Source organism: Podarcis liolepis (genome assembly GCF_965112155.1).
Source record: "Podarcis liolepis genome assembly, chromosome: 3".
Lineage (NCBI taxonomy): Eukaryota > Metazoa > Chordata > Lepidosauria > Squamata > Lacertidae > Podarcis > Podarcis liolepis.
The window spans coordinates 68,347,771-68,367,641 of NC_139557.1; the positions used below are offsets into that span (position 1 = coordinate 68,347,771).

Below are 19,871 nucleotides of genomic sequence, written 5' to 3' on the forward strand. Positions count from 1 at the left end.
TTTAAATCTATCATGAACACATACATACCATCTTACTTATTTAGATCTATTCCCTACTTGGAATTGGAAGGGACCCCTGAGGGTCATCTAGTCCAACCCCCTGCAATGCAAGAATATGCAGCAGTCTCTTAAAGGGGTTGAACCTGCAACCTTAGAGAGGGAAATATCAGCCATCAAAATAGAAAAGAAATCGATTTTAAATTATTCTACTAACTGTTTTACCTCTGTATGAAGTACATTGAAACTATACACCATTGTCCCTAATTTTGGGACACTTCCTCATGTATCAGTTGAACTGAAGTTTCTTGAAATGTATGTGCAGCCCTGCTTACATTTTTTCTAGACTTCGAATCTAAGCCTTAGACCCTGGAAATACCTCTGGTTCATTGCCATTATATAGCTTCCAATATCTTTGCTACAAGTTTCTACCATGCCTAACAAAGCAGGAAATTTCTCCACTCTGGATCATATGAAAACTTCTGTATAGTGATAACTTTTCACATTTTGACTTGGAAATAGATGGCTGATTTCTAGGGGGAAAGCGAGGGGGCAGGGGGAAGGAACAGCTTGCTTGTTGTCCTCAGTGCTTTTTTCCTTTAAAAAATGTTTAGGGGTACTCTCATTTTGACTCAAGAAAAGCACCATTTTATAGTTCAAGTCGGGAAAAATAAATACAGTAACTGGACAAAAGTACAAAGATTCACAAAATGTTTAGGGGTATGCGTACCACTGCGTACCCCCAGAAAAAAGCACTGGTTTTCCTGATAGTTCTAAACCAACACATGATAAATGCACTATATTAAGTTAGTTTAAAATCTCGTCCATTTCCTGTAATTGGCATTAAACAGTGAGATATCTGGGGTGAAGTCTTTTTTTTTTTTTTTTTTTTTTTTTGGTCTCTGAGCTAAAGGTGCCATGAAACCAGGGCCGGCCCACACATGAGACAAGGTAAGGCAGCTGCCTCAAGCAGCTGGATCTAGACAGGTGGCAGATCCGGCCTCCAAGGAGCATGCTGGCAGTGGCTGTGAAGGTGGTGGTGGTGGGCAGCTGCTGCAACATGCTCCTTGTAACCCTGATGTGCCGCCTCCCACCACTGCCACCTCATTTGTGGTGAGCAGGTGCAGAGTGTGACCAATGGCAGGATGCCTATGTAGTGACAAGGAGGGTTGTGGGGACAGGGAAGGGCTGGCACAGGCATGCTGAGGCTCTGGCCACTACTGGAATGTAAACAAAACACTGCTAAGAGGGATCAGGAGGTGGCCAGAGCTGAGCAGGGCCGGGAGCCATCAAGTCTGATACACTGTCCTCTCCCTCCTGCTGGTCGGCAGGGCGGGGGCACCCCTGCCGCACCTCACAAGGCAACTTCATGAACTTGGTTGTTAGAGTGGTGAGGCCGATGCTGGCCAACTGCTAACTTCACGAACTTCAACTTCAATATGCTTCCCTCACCTTGTATGCTGTCCTGGTTGGTGAAAACAGAACAAATGCCTGAAGGAGATGGAAGCTGGGGGGAGCGGGGCGGATATGAACATTTTTATGAAAGGCAAGAAAGCAAACTGGTTCTGGGCAGCTCTCTACTTCCCACAAGTTCTATTTTCTTCCTTCTATAAAAGGTAAAGGTAAAAATCTGCCTTCTACCACAAGGTGATGCCAAAGCCTCACTAATGCCCTTCTACAGTGACATAAGAATGGACATGGAATTCTGATGAACCATAAATACTATATTGTTTTTGTAATACTCACCTTGACTGTGCTTAGACCTGACAGATCCTGGCTATGAGCACAGCTTAGGAGTGATTCTTCCATTTTGGTGAGCCACTTCTCCATCTGATTAACAAAGTTATGTAACTGCATCTTCTGAGAACTGAAATCTTTTAGTGTTTCTTTTGCTATCTCAGACATTTCTTTAGCGTGCACCAGTTTTTTCCTTAAATCTGCTTCTAAAAACTAAAACAAAAACAAAAACAAGCAGATTCATTAAAGCAAATCCTCCCTGTCATAATCATAAAACAACTGAAAATAATTATTATCCCACTTCTGTGGTACCATTTGTTAAATAAGAAAACATAAGGTCCTTTAATGAATCAACAATATAAACATTAAATCCCACAAGTGGCAGCTACAAAAGTAATAATGTTGCAGTATAGCCTTTCACCCTGAAAGGAGTCCTCTTGATCAGGACTTCAGCTAGCCTTAAACAGAAGCTTGCAGAGGTGTTCAATGGGGGGGGGGGAGCTGATAACTTCCCTCCAGCTGCCAGTACCAAACTTTAGCATTTTAGTCTTACAAGGTGGCCCCATTTTGCTTTCAAGCTGGCACTTGACCACCTGCCTTCATTATTAAAAGGAATAATCTTATTGTGGCTGTTCTTTGATACAATCTTCAGCCTAACAACAGGAATTTCACAATAAGGCCATCTGATCTTTCTTCTATGAAAGAATCAGGATCAGTCACTAAGTTACATGACGGATTTTTAAACACAGAGAGCCAAATATAGACTCCCTCTCATCTATGTATACAGTTTTGTAACAGGAACATTTAACAAAGATTAGAGCTATTAATTCAAATCAAACTTCATAGAAGCCTGAGACTTAAAGAGTGTGAAAGTCTGTTCGGGCTCCTAAAGGACCTTAAAGAACTAGCTGCAATGGGCTACAATATCTTACCTGAAGATTTGGGGGAACCTCTTCTGCATTTACTAATTCTTTAAGCTCAGATATTTTTGAACTGATTTGTTCCACATTCTGTTCTTTATTTATAATTTGAGACTGTAAAAGAGCACATGAGGAAAAATGGCTTTAGTTTAATATCTCCATCCCAAGTCAGAGGTTTTCAACCTTTTTGAGTCCACGGCTCCTTAACCAACTACATTCTTTCTGTGGCTCCCCTGTGGGACTCAGGAGCCCAGTTGTGTCACCCCTTGCCTGTAGAGCTAGCAGCCTCTCACCCTTTTTCAAACCCCCTCCTGTGGAGTGTTCCCTCAGGCTCCGTTCTTTGGGAGTCCTCCAGGCAGCCTGTGCTGCAGCCTCTGGTGTCTGTGCTTACCCCCACCCCCCACCCCAAAGAGAGGTGCCTGCAAGAGGCACCATTCTCCTGCAGAGCTTATAGCCAGGGCTGCTGCAATAAACAGCTGTGCAAGCCTTGGGGAGGCAAAGACATCAGAGGAGGGAGGGAAGGAAAGAGGGACAGAGGCCAGTGTTGCTCATGGCACCCCTGACCGTCATTCAAGGCACCCCAGGGCGCCATGGCACACTGGTTGAAAACCACTGCCTTAAGTGCATTCATCCCATATAAGTGAACAGCTGCCATTCATTCCTATTGGAAAAAGTAACTTGGGTCATGGTGTCAGGAGTGCGTGCAGGAGCCAGGCCTGTGACCAGTAGGGCTTCACAGGACTGGGGCCTTCCTAAGTTTGTTCTGGAGAGGCAAGGCAAGGCCGCACAGGTGAAGCCGCTTGGTAACTCACTGCACCTGGTGGCAACAGCCGGGCAGGAATATAAGGGATATAAGGTCAGCATTTCTCTTTGGCTCTTCACCACAGCAACACGATTCCTGCCTTGCTGCGTTTGGCTTCTTGCTTCCTGATCCTCGGACCTCGGCTTCCTGACTCCCTGCTTCTTCACCCTTGGACCCTCAAATTTGTGACTTCTTGCTTCCTGACCCTCGGATCCCTGGCTTCTGGACTCTTGTTGTTGCTCCACCTAGCTTTCCAATGCCAACCATTACTGAGAGGAAAAGGCAGACCAGCAAGGCAACAAGGAGTTCAGTGCAAGCATGGTGGGAGCCTCTGATGGAATTTGTGACTGCAGCCACATTTTGTTGATCTCCCTGCTGCCTTGTCCCTACCCCTCTGTCTCTGGAAAACTGGCAGTAACCCTTGGCATTGGAAGCCAGATGAGCCAACCACCATTGGATATAGGCACAGGATCTAGATAAAGGTAGATGCATCCTTCTCACTCCTCCTGACTTTTTCAATTCTGCTGGGAATTCTTCCAAAAGCATTTAACACCTGTGAATTGTGTGTATTCATTGGATGTGTATTTGTTGCCTGTTAACAATTTAACGGTACCTGGCATTCTTCCAGGAAAGCCTCGGTTCCCTGGCAGCTGGCCAGGTTGCTGACAATGCCATTCATCTGTGAGATGGAGTTGTTGCACCACCCATCCACATCATCACCAACTGCCAGGACATCTTCCCACAGTGACACACTGACACTCAGCCTATCTATGCTATCGTCAAGCTTCTCTGAAACCTGTTATGCAAAGAAAGCAATTAGGGATATTGCCTGATTAAATAAATCTTTATTGATTATTCTAGTAAGTTTAAGTCAATTAATTGCTTAACTAATTGCTTAGTTCTGCTGACCCACCTGTCATTCTAGCACAGCTCACGTTGATTGCTAAGACAGACTGAGAACATCCTCCTGACTATGCCATCTGTATACTGAGTGACAAAGGTGCCAGATTCTTTGTTGTTCTTACAAGATCCAAGTGTGTTTTCAAGGACCCCTGCTTAGTCACTGGGAAAAGGGAAGACCTTCCTCAAGGGTTCAAATTTATCCTCATGCCAGAAACAGGAATTTATTTTAAAGAACTTGTAGCCTTGCTCAGGAACCTTTGTCCAGTTGCATTATCTTCACTCCCTAGTTGCATCAAATTATAATGAATTTCTACCCTACCACCTTCCTTCTCTAGTCATCACCACTAACCAGAAGCACACAGAGGAGCAGCAACCCTAACAAAAGGTAACCTTTGTGCTTCTTATTCCTCCTTGATCTACACAGAGTGAGAGTAAAAAGCCAAGCTGCCTCTGTGGCACTGGATCTGGGGGCTTGGTGTTAACTAGTGCTATAATCAATGCCTCATTCTCTTCCTGAATTTCAAGGCTGACTCAATTACATAATGCACTGTGTGTGAATATATTGGTGTGCTTTTCTCTTTAAGAATAAGAGCTGTGTGGGGCACAATCAGGATTGGAACCATTACATGTAGGGAGGGGGCTTAACACTTTCCCTGATGAAAGCTTTCCCTTCTGAAGTAGTTATTTCCTGCCAGGAGAAAAGACACACTTTGAGAAATCAAATTCACATTTCCTTCCGTTTTATATAAATATAGTGTACTTAATAAACTGTTCGGCTGAGACTGCAGAGATCTGGGTTCAGACCCCAACTAGGCCAAGAAACTTACTGGGTGACAAGGAGCCAGTTCCTGTTTCTCAAGTCAAACGACACACACACAGGATTGTTGAGAACTGTATGGGAAAACTCTGCATATGCTGCACTGTGCTCCTTGGAGAAATGATGAAATGCAATTCTGATACTTAATAAAAAAAAATCTTTCAAGGTGCCATGAATTATTCACAGTATATGTATAATACAGGCCAAGTTCTGATTATATATAACCCTTCATTCCCATGATTGGACTCACATTTCAGTTACTCACATGATCCAAAAGAAAAGCTACTTTGAAATCTCAGCATGCTCCTCACTAATAACAGCTTGTTTGTATTTAACTTTTTGAATTACATCTTAAATACAGTGGTACCTCTGGTTGTGAACGGGATCCGTTCTGGAGCCCTATTCGCAACCTGAGCAGAACACAACCCGTGTCTGCATGTGCGCGGGTCGCGATTCGCCAGTTCTGTGCATGACGTCATTTTGAGCGTCTGCGCATTCGCAAGCTGCGAAACCCAGAAGTAACCCTTTCTGGTACTTCTGGGTCGCCACGGGACGCAACCTGAAAATGCTCAACCTGAAGCAAATGCAACACAAGGTATGACTGTATACTGCTTACATCCAGCCATTTGTCCACAGTGCTGTCCATGTCAACTTTTACTAGCATGGGATCACAGTTGGGAATCTTTTTCAGTTCTGCTAGCAAGTGTTTTCCTTTGTTAGTGAAGGCATCCAATTCCCTCTGTCTGTCATTCAACTCATTTCTGGCTGCTTCATGCTGGGAACAGAAACATTCGCTTGTTACAAAAATCTGTAAACAGATTCACCATCCATTCTGCCTAATCACCTTTACACGTTACATTTTAAACTTTCCATCATGACCAACTTAGGCACCATTGATTTCAAGCAACTACTTTTATTTTGAAAAGGCCAATCTAGAGTTTTGCAATAAAGTTACTTACTCATTGTAGGTAAAGCAATGCACATATGTTTTACATTGCAGATAAAGATCACAGTCAAGCAACTGCAACCAAACCCTACTATTTCACTTGCAAATGTCTGCTATGCATTACCTTATCAGTGGACGTAGGATTACCTTCTCACGTAGCAGCTCATTGCATAAAAGAATCTATCCTCAAAAGTGAAGAATCGGCAGATCACTATAATCCTGCTAAAACGATTCACTAAATAATTACTACTGCTTTTTTTAGGATGAAAATATTTTAATTTACCTTTGATAAAGCCCATCTAACATCTTCCTGGTCCTTCAACATGGCTTTTGTCATTGTAACATTGCTAGCAACCTCTATGGCTTTGCTTACTGTGGATTTCAGGCTCTGATATTCTCTTATCAGGTCAACAAGGACACAACACTGCTCCTGCCTATGATGTGGGGGAAAAAATGTGATGACACATATGCTTTGTCTACTATGCGCCCAGAGTATGATTGATCATGCAGAATTTCCTGTTGCCTTGTAGTTCCCTTCCCATGATTTGCAGCAGCAGATATGAGCACATGCACTTTGATACAAAGGTCCAAGTAGAAAATGGAGGTACGTACATAAAGCAGCCGATAAAGCTGTTTTGCTCCTTTGAGCAGCCCTGTTCAAATGCTTGTGAACAGAACTAAATAGTCTGCAATTTTGCTTGCAGCAGTATGCTTGCCTTGACCACGTAAAGTGGAGCTGCCACTCTTGCCCTTCTCCTGGGTCTAGAAACTCGCATTTGGGGCAGGGGAAGGTAGCAATAGTTACCTCTGGCACAGAAATTTACAATGCAATAGTGACCTCTTCCAGAACCTTGGTAGTGTGTATTTTCCTGACAGAGATTGGAACTATCAATCCCAGAATCTAATAGGGGTGGAATAAAAACCTCCACTACTTTCTCCTGCTCCAAAGGTAAATTTTTGAACTAAGGGGAAGGGAGAGGTAGGAGGTGCTTTGTGATTGACTTTAAGCCTCTATGGGCATTCAAATGCTAGCAGAGCATCTGCCACCATTCAGCTGGAGTTTTTGCAAAGGCTTGACCCTCTTCAGAGCAACTTGCAGGGTAAATATGAAGGAGGATATTTATACCTACAACTTTAGCAGCGTGTATTAAGTCATTACAACATCTTCATAAAAACCTTCAATGTTTAAATATTGCAATTAATTAAATACCTACTTTTCTTGAATAAGTTTCTTAGTATCCTCCCAGGTGACTTCCAAACAATTAATATCCTTGTCAACAGCTTGAGCAAGGTTTATATCTCTTTGGGCAATTTGCTTTGCTCTGCTCATCAGCCATTTTAGTTCATGCTGGTGAGAATTCAGTTCATCATCCAACTGATTAAAAATCCTTAATCTGTAAATCAACATATTTATTACGTATTGTTAATTTGTTTTTAGGTTTCTTTAATAAATAAATAAAAATAACATCTCCAAACAAAACAGACAAAGCTACACCTCTGCAAACAGACAAAAATATAATACAATATTTTGTTAAGCATCACAATAACATTCTAGAGCAACTGTGATGATATGAATCAAATTGTAGTACGATATATATTCTAACAGAGAGAGCCAAAGTGGTGTTTTTGTCTTCATTAAATTTTTGTATTTATCCCATACTCTATACAATTTTTTTTCCTAATTATGTGATTTGTAAATCCTTTGTGTACTTTCACATTTTCATACCACAAATATTATCATGAACTTCTAAATCTAAGATATGTGAATTCTCCGATGTCATCCATTCCTTCCACCAACAAATACATGATGCTTCATAATATAATCTCATATCTGGCAGAGAGAAACCTCATCTCTCTTTTGCCTCTATCAATATTTTATTCTTGGTTTTTCCCCTTACCAGATATATTTAGAAATATCTTTTTGCCATACATTGAAACAATCTGTCTTGCCAATCACTGGAATTGATTGAAACAAAAATAACATTATTGGTAATACATTCATTTTTATAGTCGACACTCTACCTAACAGTGAAAGTTTCATTCTGTCCCAAAATTGCAAATTATCTTTATACAGATTTATATTATTTGCTGTTAACCATACACCTAGCTACTTAGGAAGGTTAACACCAACCCCATTCCTGATGGAAAGTGTACTTGCAAATATTTTCTGAAATTTAGTCTATTTTTGTCCAATGTTTGGTAAGTTCTATTATTGTAACTGTTTTCCATACAAATGCCTTCACACCTTAAATTTTATATCCCGTTCCATACAAATATGTATGTTTTAAGCGTATGGCATATAAAATATCTATTGTTTTGACAATTAACCTTATTACTTTCATCAAGAAAAAGGATGAAGGGCTAAAACTAACAACTCCACTGCACCATCAACCTCAACCTAGACCAGTACCATCTTATAATGGAAACCTACTGACTGCTACACATACCTACATGCTTTGAGCTTCCACTCAGAATATAGGACGAGATCCATTGCCTTAAAACCAAGCCCTATTGATACAACCATGTCTGTTCCAATTCTTTAGATTAAGACCCACAACTTACAGATTTATAAATGAGGTCAACAAGACCAAACAGCAAAATAAATAAATAATAATAATAAATAAATAAATAAATAAATAAATAAAATGCTGTTCTGACTCAATACACAATCTTAGTAAGTGAAATGAGTTAAGAACCAGTTGAGAAAGTTATCCTCATGTGATGCATGCATTCCTTTTTGTTTTACCTTTGCTGAACTTCCTGAAGGCTTGGTTCATTCAGTCCTTCCTTGTCAGCCCTTTCTTCGATATCTTCAATGCTTTTTAAGAGCTGTTCTTTGCGTTCCATGACAGACCTGTGCAGAGCTCCCAGGGCTTCTGCTTCACTCTGCTTCGTTCCCAGCAAAGACTGGACGTACTCTAATTCTATGCAGATATTGTCAGCGATACTCCTGCAGGAGATTCTTTGCTCAGAGCTTCCATGTTTTAAATGATACTGTGCTTTAGTAAGGGATGTATCTAAACTGGCTGCTGTAGATTCCAGTTTGCTGACATCTTGAATAACCTCACTCAATTCCTTCTCCAGCACTTCGGATTTAGACTTGTCCATGTTTCCAGTAGTTTCTACCATCTGCCTCAAATGGTGAAGAACTTGTGATGCAGCAGTATGAAGCTCTAAGAAGGCCTTAAGGTGGGGCAATGCATCTTGCCTGCGGCTAATTACCTGACTGGCCTCTTGATACAGCTGGAGACAGTCTTCAGCCTTATTCTGGAACACACTGTGATCTTCTGGCCGACTGAAAGAGCACAGCTTTTCAACATGACTCTTCAGACTCTGTAGTTCTTTGAACTTTCCTTCCACTTCCATTCTGTGTTCCTGTTAAGATGAAGGGTAGGGAATAAAAAGTGTTATAAAGCAAAAGGAAAACACCTCTTCTTGGCATAAGCCTTGCTTAGCACTGCCAGCAAATTTGATAAAGTCATTTGATGTTACTAAATTTCTGCTCGTTTCCTCCCCCCCCCCAAATTCTGTACAACTTCTTTTATTACAGGCAGCCTGCCATTTACGAGCATTCAATATGTGCACAACCATGTATACACACATCATACCAGACCCAGAAGTGACCCAGAAATGTCATAAAGATGTCACTGAATTTACCTTATTGTGACATACAGCAGGCTGTTGATCAGCTGTATTTATTTCAGATGTAGAATGTAGTTTACCAAGAAATTGCTTAATCCAGTCAGAAAAACTGAGGAGTAGCTCATCGTACTGTCTATGCTCAGCAACAACAGACTGGAGGAAATTTATCCTGGAAGATGTTGAAATTAACATTTTCATTTTTATCTTGACTTGGTCAGTTTTTGTTTTTTTTAGTTAAGGATGCAATAAAAGAATGTTACATATTCAATTATGTAAGTAATGTACAGCACAATCCTCTGTGTGGGAATAAAAAACAGAGCTGTGGGAAATAATAATGATAAACAGGTACAGCTAATCAAACACAAATTTTGCATGGCTCATCCCTGCAGGGGCACAGTCAAGTAGGAGAGCTGACACAGTGAATAGAAAGATGTATCACTCAAAAGGAAAACAATCTCATAACATCTTCTCTTTCAGAGTGCATTCTCAAATAAACCTTTGTTGGGGAGCTGACCAAGTGAATGATCCCCACATTGAGGTTGTATAAAGCAGTTCCTATAACCTACTCTGTTGCTCAAAGTAGACATTGTCTTGAACTTCAGAGCTGAATGTCTTCCATGCAGAAGACAGAAAAATGCCAGTGATTGTACATATGGGTTTCTTGGATTGTTGTACTCTCCACTTTAGTCCCCATCAAACAACATAGTCCAGTGTGTGATTTCCATTACATTCGACACATTAACTTGTGGCGTTCTGCATTCTGTCAGTGATCAGCATCTGTTTGCGAGTAAAGTGCTGCTATTTAAATAGAAACACAAACCTTTTGGTAATTATCTGAGGTAGAGTTTTCCATCTTCTATCTAAGTCTTCCAAGTCTTTTTTAAGTGTTTTCACACTTTCGCTGGAACTTGTTTTAAATAGTGATTCATTTAACTGCAGTAGGCTGGTATACAATGTAGCATAGGATGCAATATCAGATTGCAAATCCTGAGAAACAAATATATATCTTAGTGTCAACCCTTTAATATGTAAATATTATAATTATAACTTTGAACCAAACACATCTAGAGAAAGTTAAATTGTAAGTGACTAAATTGTGCAGTATTTAACGAGGCATTGCAATTGACTGAATTTATTATGCAAGTCTCAGTGCTCATTGCTGAATGTTGTCCTGAATTGGTTTCCTTAAAACAATACTGGAAATGTATAAAGAAAATTCTAACAACAAAATTCAAATTAAAATATAATTATTTTAGATTTAGAAAAAGTAAAAACAAAACAAAACACCAAATAGAAACGACAAACAGTTTGAGAGCAATGGGAAACTATGCTTACTGAAATCCTCAGGGTGGCTCGAAACAAAGGGTGCCATTGCTAGGATTGATTTTTAACTGCTGCGAGGCCTCCAACATGTTTGGCAACTGTAACAAATCTGGTTTGCCAAAAGCATGACAACACAGAGCTGATCTCACACTGAAATATATTACAGAATTTGGTTCCATGTTGGTTTCACCAACAGGAAAGTATATGTCACTGCAATTTGGGTGAAAAGTAATCAGAAAAGGATGCTGAGTGTTGAATGGTGGTGACATTTGATATAAAATGTTGCATTTGATATTTTATGTGTGCAGATTATCTGTTGAATTCATTTACCATGCACATGAGCATATTTGCAAACCAGAGAAACTGTTGTAGGCATCATATATGTTACTGAGGCAAGGTGTACACAACGTGTGGCTACTAACCCAAACACTTCTTTTGGCGGTCCCACATAGGCAGTCAAACAAGAGCTTTGCTGAGACCCTGGTGGGTTGCATTCAGCTTAATGGACCAGCAATTGTGTTCGCTTCAGGCATTCCAGAAACTGGGAAAATCAGTACCTAATCTTTGTCAGCACAAAGATTACTGCTAGTGCAATGGGGCTTCCGCCCCTCTGCTCCCTCTGAATTCACCCCATGTCCTCCTCAAATCTGCTCTGGATGGTTGGGGGACCCCATAACAGATATAGTATGTGTGTGTATTCTGTTGCACAAGCAGAAATCATTGCATTACGGAATTGCTTGATTAGCACTATGTTGAATACAACCCTATGTCTTGAGCTTGTTTCAGTGAGCAGATTTTAAAATTATGCCTTAAGCTTAGCTCCTTTCAAGCATTCAGTGGAAAGCTGCCACGAGTTGCAGGTCTACACATTGTTTTGTAAAACAATAATAGCATGTAATTATTTCCCAGTATAACCTACAAGAACAATGCAAGCAACCTATCCCAACCCACAAAACTTACTTGGACTAACTGCAGCTCACTTTCCACTTTGACTCTGTCAGCAGAAACATGTTGCTCTGAAGGTCTGGCTGCAGCTTCACACCTTTCTAGCCAAATCGTGAAGGCGGAGAGCTCCTTCTCCTGTCTACCAGAACACAGCCAAAAATAATAATAATAATAATAAAAGAGCTCATCAGTTCAAGTCCCATGAAACCAAAAGCTGGGAGACAGCTGCAGATATTTTTTCTGCCTGCATATCACACAGTGCTTTTCTCACCTCTGCCACTGTGCTAGGTGAACCTCTAGCGAGGCCTGTCTATCTTTAGCTTGTCTCAAAACCATTTCATGTCTTTGCTGAAGCATCAAAACATCCTGGGCGACTTTTTCTTTATTCATGATCTTGCGAGAACCAGATGACAGAGAGGCCAGTGTTTGGTTCATTTTTTCCAGAACTTGACAGAGATCCTTATTTAATTCAACACAACAAAAGAGAAGACAATTACCAACCCTGTGGCCCTCACATTGTCTTGCACATAGCTAAAAAGAAGTAGAACTAATTATGCCATGGCTTTATTTAACTCATCCTCAAGTGCAGTAATGCCAGAAGGTGTTCAGGCTTGACTGGTTGTATAAGTGCTCAACCCAGGCTGATACATAGAGGTTATAAGGCTTTATTGATGGTGGCACCACATCATGCAAAACTATCTGTAGTAACACCACTATGCTGTGGACAAAAGGCAACTGTTGTCATATTTTATTTTTTCTGGAAGGCTGAATTGGGGGAATGCCTCCCTGCAACTCTTACAGCTTTCTGATTAGCCTTCTTAAGACTGTCTTAGGGCAGTAGTGTTACTGGGTGGAACTGAAATAATATCTTTTTTAGCTAACTTTCCCCCACCTATTCTGTTAGTCCTGTTGACCACCACTGCTCATGCTTGTTTAAAACAAATGGGGCTTCTCTCTTGCCCCCACAACACCAAGATTGCTGATTGCAGAAGTAATGTTCAACCAAGATTTCTTCAGTTGGGTGAATGTTGGCTACAGCCAGTACAAATACCTCTTCCATGCTAAACATGAAACTAGGTAACAAACTTTATATATATTTACCGTAACATTATGAAGGGCCTTGTAAGTCTCTGCTGAGGAACAGCATGAAGTATCAGTCTCTGCCAGTTTTCCTTCATATCTGCACAGCTCCTCTTGGGCCTAAACCAGAGAAATTAAGAAAAAGTACTAAATATTTACAAAGTTACAAATATCTACACATCTATGCATGCTTATATGGTAGGAAATCCCACCGGTACCCCCACTCCAGTTAATTGTGCTCAAGGTAGAAAGCTCTGGGCTGCAGCCAACTAAGTTCTACTCAGAGTAGACACATTGAAATTAATGGACCTATGTTAGTCATGTCAATTAATTTCAACAGATGTACTCTGTTGAGTAGGCCTAGCATTGCATCCAACTCTTTGGAGGAAAACCTTACACCCGTAACTGGACCAGGTCCAGCTGAAGTTGGTGGGGCTTACTTCTGAGTAGACATAGACAGTGTTACACTCCATATTCCCAACAAGAATGGATAATTCTAAAAATATGGTGACACTTTCTGTTCTGCAGGCAGATCAGTCTAGTTCATCTTGGTTTTAGTTTAGTTTTAGCATTACATTACCCACAAAGGATTGTAACTCATGCGTGCAAAATACCCCATTAATTCAAATGTGTACAACAGAAAGTATTTCTTTTAAGTGCACTTTTTGAGGTCTTCCCTGACAGTACATTTAATGGCCACTCTCTTTTGAATGACAGAACAAATTTACGGTGTCTACCTTTGCAAAGTTTTCTTCAAATTTTTGCTGTACTGATGCCTTTCCAGTTACTGATCCTTCCAGATGCTGTGTACGATCCCGGAGTTCTTCCCAATACCTTCTGATCTGTGTCAACTTGGCTTTGATATGTGCTGATTCTCCAGATGTAAGATATTGAGAAAATGACTGAGCATCCTTTTCTAAGCTTGGGATTTCATTTTCCTTGTCGTCTATTTCTTTAATAATGACCTAAAATGCAAATAAATTTGTACATAAAGAATCTATAGCATGTGTTTATTGCTTTCCTGCGAGCCATGCACATATATAGGAGTTAGTTACATTTGTTCTTGGGCGACTTCACACATTGCAGCCACCACATGAAACCAATGTAAATAGTTCCAGATAGCAGCTGCAGATGGATGGTGAATGATTCACAAATGCACGGGACTCTCTCTATGGAGAGCAAGCAGCCCTCCATTGCAAACAGTTATATTGCTTTGTAGCAGGAAAAACAGTGAAAGACAATTAAAGTTTTAACATGATCAGCATATCACAAACTCAGTAGTTAAATTGTTAATGGCAATATTGTGCTGTGGTATATGTATGGAATATACAGTGCTTTTTTCTATAAAAAATGTTTAGGGGTACTCTCATTTCCTTACTCATATTGAAATACTGCCCCTCAATGAGGCCAAACTTAGATTCTCAAAATGTTTAGGGGTATGTGTACCCCTGCGTCCCCCCAGAAAAAAAGCACTGGGCATATATCACAGCACTGCATTATCAGTAACTATTTAACCATTTGATTTTTAATATGCAGATCACGTTAAACAATAATGGACTTTTACTAGTTTTTCTGCTAGAAAACATTGTGCCTCCCCCATAGCAAGTCAGAAAAATTATGAAGTCAATCTTTAAGATGATTCCATGACAATTCACCAGATTTAAGTTTCCCAGTATGCATTTGGAATTAATCAAATTATAACAGGCTATCTTTTGTCAGTATTTTCACATGGCCTGTGGGAAACACTCTGACTGCTATTGTAGCCAAAATATTTCATCTTTCTGTAAAGCAGGTAGCTGTTATATAATCTTACTCCCACACTCATCTTCTAACATGCAGCAATAAATGGAGAGTGTAGGTGGCTTTTGGACTCCTGTCTACCAACCATTATTGTGACAATAACTATTGGCGTTTCTCCTGGTTTATGTGCCCAGCCAGGCTAACATGAAATTATCCATTTATCCTCTTTCACCTAGTGATTCTGTTAAGCATCTGAGAAGCAAGAAGGGATTGTGGGCATTTTGCTATGGGCTCATTTTGTTCCACAGAAAAACAATCCAGGTAACTGTGTGTGTGTGTAATCAGAGTTGGAAGGGACCCTGAGGACCATATAGTCTAACCCCCTGGAATGCAGGAATATGCAGCTGTCCCTTACGGGGATCAAACCTGCAACCTTTTCATTATTAGCACTACACTCTAACCAACTGAGCTAACCTCATGGCAGGCTTAAAAAGATCTAACTTTAGTTCTCTAACCACAGGGTGCTATACTTTTGTGAGGGGAATACTGCTCTCAAACATAACTCTCACAGTGCCTCCAAATTACAGTTCTTGGGATTTTCTGGAGGAAGCCATGACAATGGTATAAAACCAATGGTATTAAAATGGTATAAAACCAATATAAAACAAAAGGCAATGGCAATAGGTGCACAAGAGATGTATATATAATATGTCTTTCTCTTCTAGGAGTTCACAATGCAATTAAATATAGTGTTCTTTAAAAAGGCTTCTTGAATTACTGTTAATGCCCAAAACCCTTTGAGGGAAAACTCCCTTCATCAGAGGAATTTTGAAAATATAACGAACAGTGTGGTTTGGATGCTAACTTCCACTCCTGGAAGAGTGGAAGGAGAGTTTCTCACACTATTTCCTTTTCAGCACCCTGAACTCTCCAAAATCCAGTCATCGGTAACCCTTAAGAAATGATGTGGATGGGTCGCTCCCTTACATGAACAAAGAAGCATTTTATGCTCCAAACCTTTATATTTAAAAGTACGTTTTATTGTATTAAAATGCAATAAAACATATCTTTGATATGATAATAGTGTGCTGTTTATATATTACTGTATTGTTTAATATGAACCACATTATATTATGCAATCAGAATAAATCTTCACATACATACATTTCTTGTGTACTTATTGTACTTGCTTTCTATTTTTTTTTGCCTTGATTCTGACTTTTGGCTTTTCCTAGAAAAAAACTATATTGCCTTATAGAGTGCATATGTCCACAGTTGTCAGGTTATGGTGCTAATTGCTGTTGTCCCCTCCAAAGCAGAAAAGGTGAAATCCAGTTCTATAGTAGAACTGAGCACAGATGCACATACCCTATGTGTGCTACCTTTTCATATACACTGAATGGAAGAGGCCAATCCTTTCTCATTTACATTTTTTGTGTATTATAAAGAGGAAAGTTACAGTTGAGACATGCATATGCCCTTCACAATTGACGCAAGGTGCAAATATGTTATACTTTGGCATTTGTAATCCAGAACAAGAGCAGGATGTCACGTAAAATCACTGTCTGGATCTCCAGTTGGCCCTCCTTATGTTGCTAACCAATATTTGTCTCAGATTCTTGCAGTTAGAATGGTGTTAATGACGATCAAACAGAACCACCTTACTAGAGGAGAATTATTTACATATCTGTCTCCCCAAATGCATTATCAATACCACAGTTAGGCACATGCAACGAGAAGCAACAAACAAGCTTCAGATGACTAAACCAAGTGAATGAAGTCACATGCTTATATACACCCTTATTCTAGGAATGTGACCTAGAAGAACGGCAGTAAGTTTGAACCTGAAGTTTAGACATCCACTTAACTAGTTTCATTATTTCTGTATATATTTCCTTGTTCAATTTTGTGTGTTTATATTTCTCTTTTAATGCATTTTTCTCAAAATATCTCATCATTTAGTAATATTTATTTATCTTCTGTAATTCAGTTGAAAATATATAAAGGATACACCAACTCATATAGGCACACCGACAAGAACAAACATATATATACTACGACACAATCACTGTGTTCACTTATTATGTCACACACACCTTTGCTAACTCAATGCCATCCAGATGTTTTAGACTCCCATCAACCCCAGCCAGCATGGCAATGCACATTGCACGAAAGCATAAATGGCCCAAAAGTCCCTACTTCACTAGGCTACATTGTACTGGCAACAACAAAGCATAATCCCTACCTTGTCATGTTAGCTGACCCTGAGCTTGTGGTTGTTTTCCCCCAACCATGAGCAGCAAGCCATTAACAAATCTTGGTTACCACACATAGTTTGTTCAGAGAGAAACAAGCCCAGACTTGTGGTTTGCTGCTTCTGGTACAGCCAAGGAAACGAGCGCAGGAGAAGTGAGGCAGGGACTTTGGAAAAGTGTGCCTTGACATGCTGCTCATTTGCATTAAACAATAATTAAACTAACTATGGTTTAACATGACATGCAAGCTGGGCCATTAACACACACCAACACGAACCAAAACATCACCACCACAAAACAGTATTTGCAAAAGATGTAATATGTGATTTGTAATTGAAATTGTAATATTGTATATTATCCAGATATTTTTGTTTGGAAAAATTATTTCCCATGAAATCTATTCCACCATCCTTAGCAAATAAAAACAGATAACATAAAACTGCAGTACATACATTTTTGTAGTAATTAGGATAATTTGCTACTGTAAGTTTTAAAGAGTATTCCTCCCCATCGTTTTAAGACATAGTGGATGTACTCCTTTTCAGATTTAAGTATAGAAATTTAATGACACTTTTCTACAGCTTATGTTCTGATTTCAGAAAGTTTTATCAAATATGTATTTCAGAATACAGAAAAAAGAGAGTAATGGACTACTTTTAAAATGCCTTCTGAAGCCACAGTACAAGCTAAGAAACTTGCCTAAGATTTATTTATTTATTTGGCTGAGATCGTCTGCTATTCATGAAGCAGGAGCACTTAAGCACCACTGATTTTCAAGAAACTTAAAAGGACTTGAATAGAGTAGACCTCAAGCTGTAAGCTTGAAACTCTAAGCAAAAATGCTCAATGGAAGAAAAATAAAAATAAAAACGATATTTTCATTTCTGGGACACATTAACCCCAGAATCCATCGAGAATGGTGAACTTCACCGGACCTGACACCACATATAAGTCATTGCGGAGGGAGTAGCTTGCACTTCTATTCCCCCATGGTGCAAAAGTGGTCATCAAGCACTGCCATGCTTTACTATTTACTCTTATGATGCTAGTAAATCCTTGGTTGCAAGTGTCGTTGTTTTTAAATCTAGGAACCACCATCCTACAAAAGATTATAAGTTCTAGCCATCTGTTTGGGGGTGTGTGTGATTCCAGTCACATAATAAAGGCATAGCTTTCAGCTGAATTATTTGCCACTGAGATAAAGAGAGAGTTGAAAATATGTTTGTGTGTTTGTGCATTTGCAACAAAATGGCATAGAAATAAAAACAATCCTCTGAAATGGGCAACTTTTTCTTGTTCACAATCAAGGAGCACTTGAAGATACTATGTGCATCTGATATTTTATTAATGCACCTGGAAAAAGAAAACAGAACCTAGCATATGACAAAAAGAATTCAGAGTATGTAGCAAAGGTTTGAGTACAGAAGCTGCTGAGCCCAGTAGTTGCTTTATTATTTCAGCATTATTTGAGAAACAAGATACACAAAAATCATAAATTATCTACCATACTGGAATAAATTACTGTAGCCACTGGCTGCAATACATAGCACGATATAAAACATTATACACTCTGTGAAAATATACCATGAGGATATTTTGCAGGTAAAGAATATTAATGGAAAATATATCTATCTATTCACACCATTATATGTTTTCCTGTTACATAAACTAAAAGGTCTGAGTGTAAATTCAACTCTATGGGGGGGCACACCTCCTGCAAAACCTTCCTCCTTAGTATCTTTGTCTCAAAGTGTGATACATTCTTTTTTACATCTTTGCAGCTGTGAAATCAGATAAAAGCATTTTCCTCTCTTTTGAAGCTTTCTAGAGGAGGAGAGAGAAAGCAGTATTTTAATGCTAAATATAATGCGAACCAATCACCTTAACTTGGCTGATTTGCATATCCAAGGACGATGTTGTTTCCAAGGTATCCAGCTCTTTTTCTTTTTCAGTGATCCAGATGGACAAAGCTTCAAATTTTTTGCCAAAATGATCCCACTTGTTTTTCACCATTTCCATGGTTTTAATACTAAAATCAACCATATTTAGTAGAAAAAATAAAACAGTTTGTTACTGTTGAACTATGCCCATTTTCTTACATCTCCAGTTTGCTGAAAATGCTTACATAATAGCACGCCTTTTTTATTAATTTTTAAAAAGCATATTTCAAATGTCGGTTTACAGGTTTTATAAAAGTTATAGCACCTTAGGAATCTGCCCTTATATTACCTCAGTAGTGTGGGAGTTAAGGGACACGGGTAGCGCTGTGGGTTAAACCACAGAGCCTAGGACTTGCCGATCAGAAGGTCGGCAGTTCGAATCCCCGCAATGGGGTGAGCTCCTGTTGCTCGGTCCCTGCTCCTGTCAACCTAACAGTTCGAAAGCACGTCAAAGTGCAAGTAGATAAATAGGTACCACTCCGGCGGGAAGGTAAACACCGTTTCAGTGTGCTGCTCTGGTTTGCCAGAAGCGGCTTAGTCATGCTGGCCACATGACCTGGAAGCTGTACGCCAGCTCCCTCGGCCAATAAAGCGAGATGAGTGCCGCAACCCTAGAGTCGGTCACGACTGGACCTAATGGTCAGGGGTCCTTTAGTGTGGGAGTTGCTTGGCTACTTCCCTCTCCTAAAAAGTTGTGTGAATTAGCATAACTTCTCATGTGTGATTTTAAGATGTATAGCAAGAGCAGCCTGGCAAGAAGCTACCCTATAGCACCTACAACATTGCCAAGAGAACCTAAGAATGATTTTTTAAATAGGTTTATT

General features: G+C 39.8%; 1 protein-coding gene across 20 annotated transcripts in view; it reads right to left on the reverse strand.

The window, feature by feature from the left end:
• The window catches only part of SYNE1 (spectrin repeat containing nuclear envelope protein 1), a 273,458-nt gene that overhangs the window by 160,988 nt on the left and 92,599 nt on the right, over nucleotides 1–19,871 (reverse strand). For all 20 annotated transcript variants that reach the window (XM_083496328.1, XM_083496315.1, XM_083496320.1 and 17 more), the window contains 14 exons: nucleotides 18,989–19,136; nucleotides 13,850–14,077; nucleotides 13,134–13,232; nucleotides 12,304–12,491; nucleotides 12,048–12,171; nucleotides 10,585–10,751; nucleotides 9,780–9,933; nucleotides 8,869–9,497; nucleotides 7,337–7,516; nucleotides 6,406–6,556; nucleotides 5,793–5,951; nucleotides 4,070–4,252; nucleotides 2,667–2,768; nucleotides 1,744–1,947 (listed from right to left, as the gene is read on the reverse strand). In XM_083496328.1, coding sequence (XP_083352454.1) covers nucleotides 1,744–1,947; nucleotides 2,667–2,768; nucleotides 4,070–4,252; nucleotides 5,793–5,951; nucleotides 6,406–6,556; nucleotides 7,337–7,516; nucleotides 8,869–9,497; nucleotides 9,780–9,933; nucleotides 10,585–10,751; nucleotides 12,048–12,171; nucleotides 12,304–12,491; nucleotides 13,134–13,232; nucleotides 13,850–14,077; nucleotides 18,989–19,136 — 2,716 coding nt within the window. The remainder of the gene's footprint in view (nucleotides 1–1,743; nucleotides 1,948–2,666; nucleotides 2,769–4,069; nucleotides 4,253–5,792; nucleotides 5,952–6,405; nucleotides 6,557–7,336; nucleotides 7,517–8,868; nucleotides 9,498–9,779; nucleotides 9,934–10,584; nucleotides 10,752–12,047; nucleotides 12,172–12,303; nucleotides 12,492–13,133; nucleotides 13,233–13,849; nucleotides 14,078–18,988; nucleotides 19,137–19,871) is intronic.